The sequence below is a fragment of the Trachurus japonicus genome, chromosome 11 (assembly GCF_045865225.1).
Source record: "Trachurus japonicus isolate A0001 chromosome 11, Traja_1.0".
NCBI classification, from domain to species: Eukaryota; Metazoa; Chordata; class Actinopteri; order Carangiformes; family Carangidae; genus Trachurus; species Trachurus japonicus.
Window position 1 is genome coordinate 27,847,850 of NC_140917.1, and position 9,752 is coordinate 27,857,601.

General features: G+C 41.0%; 1 protein-coding gene across 1 annotated transcript in view; it reads left to right on the top strand.

The window, feature by feature from the left end:
* The window catches only part of rims3 (regulating synaptic membrane exocytosis 3), a 34,392-nt gene extending 30,743 nt beyond the window's left edge, over positions 1-3,649 (top strand). Inside the window, exons 3-7 of the mRNA XM_085792176.1 lie at positions 733-874; positions 965-1,077; positions 1,626-1,727; positions 1,846-1,985; positions 2,941-3,649. Coding sequence (XP_085648302.1) covers positions 733-874; positions 965-1,077; positions 1,626-1,727; positions 1,846-1,985; positions 2,941-3,153 — 710 coding nt within the window. The 3' untranslated portion in view covers positions 3,154-3,649. The remainder of the gene's footprint in view (positions 1-732; positions 875-964; positions 1,078-1,625; positions 1,728-1,845; positions 1,986-2,940) is intronic.
* Positions 3,650-9,752: the final 6,103 nt, after the last annotated feature.

Here is a 9,752-nt window from a genome sequence, read left to right on the forward strand (position 1 = left end):
CTCACTCTGTTCTCCTTGTGTCAGCAGAGTTGTAAAGCCTAAATACCTCGCCCGCCCCCCCCCCCATTGCGCAGCTCAGCCCTCCTGACTTTCTATCCACCCGTCCCCGAACACTCACGGCAATCCTCCAGCCGCCAGTTTGTGTGTGTTTCTACCTCATAAGTCAGGCTCTGAAGTCCCCCCTAAAAGCCCACTGGGCCCTGCCTGCAACAGCCGCTGTAGTGTTTAAAATGCGATGTAGTAATAACCTGTGAAGTGGAGAGATTTTCCAATAGTGCAGGGACATCCCTGTGGATATTAGGTGAGATTGCCTTCTCGCCTGAGTGGGCTTGCTTCAAAACAAAGAGTGGAGAGATGGGTGTTCTCAACCTAAATCCCTCCTCATTTCTAGCTTCAAGTTTTTAAGTGAAGAAACACACACTCACACTGGATAGTTGTGTATCCCACCTGACAAAAAAGGTTCAGAAACATCCACCCACTGTCACTCTCAGATTATTCTTCTGAATCTAAATACAGTTTACCTGAGAAAATATATATCATTATATAAATATCTGCAGAGGAAGGTGTGATGGGGTTCAGATCTGTGCCTACTTGTCCAGGCAGCAGGTGCTGGTTGTGTATTAATACCTGACTTCCTTATCAGACAGCTCAATGACCTCCTACAGTGTGGATTATCCTGCAGAAACGTAGGACACTTAAACCAAGAGCTGTGACCTTTGTGTTTTTTTCCAGACGGTGGGACAAAGAAACTTCGCAGCACCATCCGACGGAGCACCGAGACTGGCATCGCCGTGGAGATGAGGAACCGGGTGACACGGCAGGGCAGCAAGGACTCAACCGACGGCAGCACCAACTCAAACAGCTCTGACGGAACGTGGGTATCCGCCGTCCGTCCATCCGTCCAATCATCCATCCACACGTGGTATCCATCAATCTAACGTTAGCTCTGCTCTGACCCTCTCAGGTTCGTCTTCCCTACCACGCGCCTGGGGCCCGAGAGCCAGTTCAGTGACTTTCTGGACGGACTAGGCCCTGCTCAGATTGTAGGCCGGCAAACACTAGCTACACCCCCCATGGGTAAGCCAAGAGTGACGCACACAAAGCGACTCTCTCTGTCAGTCAGCTCGATTCTGCTACTTAAAATGTGCTTCACATTCTCTTTGTTCTCCTGCATTTGATTGGGTTTGTCCTCATGTGGGAGCAAAAGATGAAACGGCATGTTGCTGCATGACCAGTCTTTCGTCATCATTGTAAATAAATCTGTAGTGCACGGACAAAATAAGGCAAATAAATACAGGCACATACATGCTGCTTGATGCACAGCGGTGTCTAAAAATACGACACAATACCGGAGTTTTCACTCAGCACGAATGAAGTTATTCTTGCATGAGGTATGAATCTTTCATGCAAAGGTCATTTCATGTGGAAAACAAGAGAGGAGAACAGCGGGAGCCACCATTCCTGCTTGGGAAAACAGACCTGCAGCTCTGTGTCGCCCTCTGCTGTTAGATATTTGCAACTGCAGCTTTACTGAAGGCCACAAGTGCAAACAAAGTTTAGATCTGTTTTTATTGTGATTATTACAGGGTTTTCAGTGATGTGATGTGTGCATGCTCTCTCTACAGGGGATGTTCATGTAGGCATGGTAGACAGAGGAGGGCAGCTGGAGGTTGAGGTCAACCAGGCCAGAGGGTTGATCCCCAAACCAGGCTCCAAGAACATACCAGGTACCAACATCAGCCTTCATTTGTTTGTCAAATTCCACTGACTTCGGCGCCCGTGTAGGAGATTGACTGCTTGCTGCGCTTAATCTTGTGCCGGCGTGTGTGTGTGTTGTATCTACAGCGACCTACGTAAAGGTGTATGTCCTGGAGAATGGAGTGTGTTTGTCCAAGAAGAAAACCAAAGTAGTGAAGAAGAATCTGGACCCCACCTACCAGCAGGCTCTGTTGTTTGATGAGAGTCCTCAGGGCAAAGTCCTACAGGTAAGTGAGGCACTGCCTTTTTCTACGACCCACAACAATAATAAATGTTAGATAAATTGCGACTCCTCAGTTCTTAAGTTGTTTTTAAAATGTTTTCTCTCTCATGTCAGAATATGTCCTCACAGCAGTGGAGAGAGAATTTAATTTCCTGTAAAAACAACATTGAAAAGTTGTCCATCTAGTAACATTTATCTAACTACTGCACTAAACAGCTCACTCAGTATTCTGCAACAGCACATTAATAACAGCACGTTGTGGAGCCTGTCTGTGTGGAGGAATACTGAGTTGGTTAATTCCAGATAAACCACTTTTTCTGACCAGTTGATGAACTGAAAAAAATGTTAATAGGAGTATAACGTCCTACACTTCAACAGGTATATTATTTTATGATGGGACTTCTTGAGTCAAGTAATGGCATAATGGCGCATTTTATTGTCATAACGGCATTGTAACGGGGGAAACAGTAACTTTTCTGATTACTTGTTATTGAAAATAGTAATGACGTTATTCCCATCACTGGTGATTTTACACATTTCTGCATTCAAGATGATTCTGACCTGTGTTTTATTTCTATTGTTTTTGTTTTGTTTTTATTTTGTTGTTTTATTTTTTGACAGTAATCCAAGTTATCATTTATTAGAAAAAAACACATTGATAGGGGTGCTCAGTGGTCACATGGTTAGAGCACATCTCATCTTGGCATAGCGCTAAGCAGTGACCATCATTACTGCATGATACTCCCCCAGTCTCTCTCCCTGCTTTCCTGTCTCTCCTATCAAATAAAGGGAAAATGCCCCAAAAACATAAACATTCACTAATTGTATCTTAATCAGTGTATGTTTACGTTGCAGTATTAACATTTAGCATGAGACACACGGTCCCATTCTTGTGGTATCTTTAAGAACATGTATCATAATAGATAACAGTATTTCTTGATGCCTCATCTTCTCTGTAGGTAATAGTGTGGGGGGATTACGGGCGTATGGACCACAAGTGCTTCATGGGAATGGCCCAGATCCTTCTGGAGGACTTGGACCTGTCTGCCACAGTCAGCGGCTGGTACAAGCTGTTCCCTACCTCCTCTCTGGCAGACCCCAGCATCGGACCCCTCACCAGACGCCTCTCCCAGTCCTCTCTGGAGAGCGCCACCAGCCCCTCATGCACCTAGACACCCCAGTAGACAGCCACATGCACGGACACAGGCAGGAGTCATGCAGACACGGACACACGTACTGTAAATACACAGCGACTGTATTTGAAGCGCAAGACAGGTAGGCATACAGACACATATATATACCCATGTGCATCTGTGCAGGACGACACATGTGACACATTATATTTGGTCCCATCCACCTGCCTTCACACACTGACGGGCCGCCATATCCATTACTGAACATTACACTCCACTCTCGGTTCATATTCTCACCCACTGATGAGTGTTTTTAGTCAAGTAAGCAGTGAGAAAATCCAACTTGATGTAGGCATAATTTATGAGAACATGTAGCATTTTTCACCCTCTCATTTCAACATCTCCTGCCATGACACAACAGTCCACCAGGTGCCATATTCTGCAATTCATAGTATCAGATCTCCGTGGCACGCCTCATCCCAGGGCCATCCCGATGCCAGTTTCTAAACTCTCTATGCCAAACTAAGAAAAAAAACTTTATTTTTTAAAACCAAAGCAATTGTTATTGTTGTTATTATTACTATAAGTAGTAGGTGAACTAGTATACAATATAAAGTATGGATATGTAGCAGAGTCTATGACTTAGATGTAATGCAAAAAAAGAATATACATTGTACACATGTGAGCTGAGAACGGTAGGCCAAACACATACCTGGGCAACAGGCTTGGATGTTCACATAATGGCTATTATGTGAGGTAGCAACACTGCTATTCTATAATTTTCACAGGGCAGAGTTTATATATAGATATACATATGTATATATATGTATATATATGCATATATATACATATATATCAATAGATAGATAGATAGTTAAATACTTATTTGTGTTAACGTATGTATCGGCTGCATTCTGCATGTTTGCTTGCAACCCTTGTAGAGACATTTTTAAAGTGCTTAAATCTTTTCATTTAGCTTGCCTTGACCAATGTAACAGGAGGATAGTGCCACTTTATTTTGCGACCCGTCCCGAGAAAAGAGCCCTGCAATGAAGTTGGGGTGGGGGGGGTGGGGGGGGTCGGGCTTGGTGACAGGGAGAGCGCTATCGTTGCCGTCTGCAGAAGAAGAGAACAAATTAGTCAGCCAGCTACACATTCGCTGAGGAACAAATTTCTGATCCTGCCTTCATCTTTAGAGTAAAGGACTGTTGTACCACTTGGCACTCAGCACAAAACCTCCGGTGTGGGGTTCTTGTGTTCCGCATCCAGGGGGTGCTGCTGTCTCTCCCTCTCTCTGTATACCAGCACCTAGACTTTGTTTGGACTTGCTGTTTGATTTCCCTGTTTTGATGTCATCTGTTTTATCGCACTCTTCCTAATAGATGAAGGAGGCAGGGAGTCTGTCTCTTCTCGTTACGTCTGGTCAGATCACAGCCAGACGTCCAACCACAGGCAAACACGCACACACCCCATGCCAACTACAACCTTTAACCCTCCTCCTTTCCCCCTTGGTCACTCCTCTCTGTCACACTGACTATAATTAAACCTTTTGTAAAAGTGTAAACATGTATTTTAATCAAGATGTGTTTTTTTTTCCCTTTTTGATATCTTGACTATTTACACCAGTTTTACTTTGCTAGCAGGGTGATTGTTAACCTGCCATATACGGTAGTTTAATTGTTTCAGGTGCAATATGTCAAATCTAACCCATCTTTTCTGTCAGAGTGTGTGCGCGTGTGTCTGTGTCTGTGTGTCTGTATATGTGTGTGTATAAGACAGCACTTTACTGTAAAATATGTGTTATGTTTGAATTCTGAACCGGCAGTTGTTGACCACCTGTTAATTTATTTCTTTATTTTATTTGGTCACACTGCTCTGAGCATCTCTGAATCTTTTAAATGAATGCCAGCATGCAAAATGTATCCTGAGCGTATGATGAATTGCAGTGTAAGGGCCCATTATGACAGCTGAGACAAGTCAGGTCACCTATAGCATTTAAATGTAAATCTGAGCACTCATAGGGGTCATTTATTTGAAAAGAAAATACATGAGAGAAATCTACATTCATTCTGGGAAGGAAAAGTCTTAATATGTTTTTCTGAGGAGTCAAAAATGAAAAAAAAAAAATGCAGGTTTTGTAATCAACCAAGACTTTTTCTTTTACATTTGTGTTTGATTAATTTAAAAAAATGATTCAGCTGACAAATGTCTTGCCCACAAAAGTAAGACTGACCTGTTGGCTTTTTTAGTTAGTTAGTTGTGCAGTGGTTGAGTCTCTATTGACAGCAGCAGAGTAGCAGGATAAACTGAGCTACTTTACCGTTTCCTTTAAGATGAAGATTTATACCAGTATTTAGAATATGTCTGTGCAGAGACCAACACCTATCCATGTGTTCAGATAAAGACACTTAGCACAGTCATATTTTCAGTAGTGTTACAAGAGCTGACAGTCTCTATAGCCTATTAAAAGCTTGTGTGTTTATGAGCTCACATTTGGTTTCATCACCATGTTATGTCATCTGCTAAGAACTGTCATTCTTCTTTTCATGTTTCTGAAAAAGGGGGAATATTCAAAGTATTTTGTCTTCCCAGCACCTCAGACCAACAGAATTAACATTTTAATGCTCTCTGAACTTTGCATAAAGGGATCTCTGGCATTCTTCAATTTTTGAGAGGAGGGTTTTGGTTGTTTTTGACCCTCCAATTATGTATACAACCCCTTTTTTTAAAAAAGAAAAATAACCATGAAGGTTTTGGTTCCAATTACCTTTTACAGTTTGGAGCTACTCCTTGCTGGATCTTTACTTCTATGGTCATGTAAATTAAGTAATTTTATGTACCTTAATTATTTGTATCTATTTTTGTGGACAGCTGGCATGATGTAAAAAAAAAAAAAAAAAAGGACTTATACTCTTGGTATTTGCACACCTTCTCTTCAGTGCGCGCGTTTTGTGAAGACAAAAAAAAGGTTAGCTGACGAGAGAGAAAGAAGTGGAAAGAACATAAAGTTTTTAAAAAAAAATCAAAAAGAAACCTAAAAGGAATTTCTTACCCTGTATACAGTAACTCCCCTGCTGAATGTTTAGTCCTTGGTAAAACTCTATGAAAATACCACTGATATTTTTCCACATGATTTCAAGAATACTGGAGCTAGTGTGACTGTCTGTGTCCCTTTGCTGTAGTGAGAGACACCCAAAACTATAACAGTTCTGACAATAGGAAATTGAAAAAGAGACGATGCAAAGATGCAAATATCCTATAAGACATGTATTCATGGCGAGCAGAGAGCATTTGCCAAATTTGTCCAAAATCCTTTGATCCCTGCAACCAAAAGAAAAGTATTGCCTTTCTTCAAAGTGTAGTGTGGCTGTGTGTCTGTTATTGTACTGTTCTGATGCATAACAAGTGGCAAGGCAGCAGTGAGTGAGTGAGTGAGTGAGTGAGTGAGTGAGTGAGTGAGTGAGTGAGTGAGTGAGTGAGTGAGTGAGTGAGTGAGTGAGTGAGTGAGTGAGTGAGTGAGTGAGTGAGTGAGTGAGTGAGTGAGTGAGTGAGTGAGTGAGTGAGTGAGTGAGTGAGTGAGTGAGTGAGTGAGTGAAGATATTTATTTAATGAGAAAAAAGTCACTTGGAAACCCAAGTTGACGGTGGACCACGGTGAGGAGAATTTAAGGATCAGGGTTTTCAGATATGAGCATTAACACCTTTTTCTGTCGTCCTGGTGTTTTACCATAGATTAGATTAGAAAAAATGTACCTTAGTGTCACAGTATTAACATAGATTGTCTCACAACATGATCATTTTATTTAGACACATACTCTGATGTTTTAAGTCAGTTTAAGAATATTATTGTAAAGCTATGAAAGAGGGCTTTAAGAGAGTTTGAAGGCTCAGAGGGAGCAGAGTTACAGCAGGTTGAGTTGAGTTTTTATGGTCTTATTGAGCTGAAGGAAGTTGATGCTTTTTTGTAAAAATGTGAGTGAGCAGGTTGCGTAGTTGTTGGATTCATCAACGTGTTGATCGTAGACACTTGAGAGCATTTTATTTCCAACAGCACGGAGCACGTAGAGTTTGGTAAACCGTGTCTCAGACAGGTTAAGATAGTTTTAGCTTGACAGTGTTTCAACGCGACTCAACGGAGATTTGAATGTAAAGTCTGGATGATGCTTGGAATGTAAACCCATACACTTGCTTGTTTCCCTGTGAAATCCACATTGAGCATTCTATAACCCAATTTTATTGCGTGTGAAACTTTTATAATGTAACTTTAATCAACCTAAATCGTTTCTTGAGTGCTATGTTGAAAATGTATTTTATTTTTGTAAGGAGAGAGAGAGGTATTATTCAGAGAAGGAGGAGAGAGAGTCAGAGAGGCGGTGTCGGCAAAACCTGCCTTTTCGATTTCTCGCGAAAATGAGGGCTTGTTCAGTTTACAATGGCCTTATTTTGTGTAGGAGACATTGCTTCATTATTGTAGCACACAACTGAAAGTTTTGACAAATGTATTTTGCTTGAAATATTGTACTGAAGTTATATATGTGTATATGTATAGTTTTATGAATGTATTTCTTAATCCTTACACCAGAACTGAGTGTAATCTTTTTTGTCATCTTGTTTGCTATACCGTCTCTTTGAAGACTTTCCAGGGAACCACGCCTGCATTGGTTCAGGTGGCCCCTACTTTTACTGTATTGTATGTCTTAGTCTCTATGTATTCATTTAAAAAGAACAGCTCTGTGGTTGAAACAAGCATGAATTCTGTCCGGCGAAATGCTTTTTTTCCCTCAATTGCCACAATGGGTTTCGAGCAAAAGGATTGCTACTCCCCTCTCCAATTAACTTGTAGATGAATCTATCAAACCGATGGAAGTGTTATGATTTATTTTGTACTTTGCACTAGAAAATGTTTGCCGCATGGTTACTTTTCTTGTATTTAATCTTTCTGATGGTATGATAATGATGATAGTAATAATGATAATAACAAGTGATGATGATGACGATGAAGTCAGCTAGACCCAGTACCACAAGTGATGGGAATTCAATGAGATGCAATCGAATTGTCAATTATGCTGTATCTTAAAGTAGCGTGGACTTAGCCTTCCATTTTCTGAAATACTTTTCCTCTGGCAATAACCATTGGCTGTAACCCCATTACTGTTGCTGTCGCTCACTTTAGGCTTCAGCCTCTTTCTCATCCCTATGTTTCTTGAGGATATGGGGTCGGTACTAGCTGATCCACCACGATTACAATTATGATATAAATTCTAATCACACTTGCAAGCACTAGAAGCAATGTAGACTCAACAGAGCATGCGGTCCATTGTGAATAACTTCGATTTCTTCGATAGTCCCCACGAGCAACTGCTATTAATTTTGTTTTTATTCTTATTCTCATTTTCTAACGAAGCATGCATTCCATGGGTCTGTTTGCCAATGTAGCAGGTGTCACCAAGAGCGAAACAGACATCACTGATGAGTTGATAGGCAAATTGGAGTGTTTGCTGCTGAGTAATCCAGTTTGTCTTCATCCACTTCGTCGATAAATGTTGGTAAATCACAGCACAAGTTCCCTGAGTAGCCATTCAATCCTTTTTAGATGTCTGTCAGACTATATGAAGGCCACTGTAGCTCCCCTCCCAACTGTCAAGACAACCTTTATCTTATCAAGCCCAGCAAAGCACAACATGAAAGCCCAAAATAAAGTAAATCCCTGAAGGACTTTGACAATATTTAGATGATATTTCCAAGCACACATAGTAGATCGATGCCTTGGAGTCAAATGCAGAGATGGATGGGAGCACCAAAATGTTTGGCCCAGTTAAATTGGATTGCTGGTGTTGGTAGATGAGCGGTTGTCTTGTCTTAACTGGCCTTAACCTTTCCACCGAGGAGTGTTCACAGAGTACTTTTTAAAGGGCAAAGCATAGCAGACCGTCTGATGAAAGGATGCAGTATGGCAAAGAAGAAAAAGGGAGCTGTAATTTTATACCTGTGCTTTGTAAATGTTTTCTATGTGCAGTATTTGATAATGTAAAACTGGTATTTTTGTGGTTTGTACGCTGCAGAATTGATTACTTAAGGTGCACGTAGTTTTGTAAGAAAATAGAACCAAACTGAGGAAAAAAAAAAAGAACAATTTCAGATTCAGAAGCCTGTATTTGCATGCCCTTTGACATCTGGACGCAAAGTCAATAAAGTTTATTTGAATCACAAACATTTCTCAAGTGAGTATTTGAACACCTTCACCTTTACTGGAGCCGATCCATGCAGACACAGGGCGGGGGGGGGGGTCACCAGTCTATCACAGGGCTGACATATTAACTGGGTTACAAAATGTTCAATATGATACATCAATACTGAACATTTGTGAGATTTTTGAGGTTTTTGGTGTCACTGACAGATAAATAAGGGCTACTTTCAGTTTGTTAAACTATGTCACTAATCTTTCTGACTTCATAACTAATTCATGATGTTGTCGACTACTTAGAAAGCACTCTACAGCCTGAGTCCTTGGGGGAAATATCATCTTTATGAGTGTGAAATAAACCAGTGCAGCAGAATATGTGCTATAGTTGGGCTTAAAGTCTTCACCTACTGTACATATGTAGTTGGAAAAACTTCAAGTCATTACAACATGTAGAA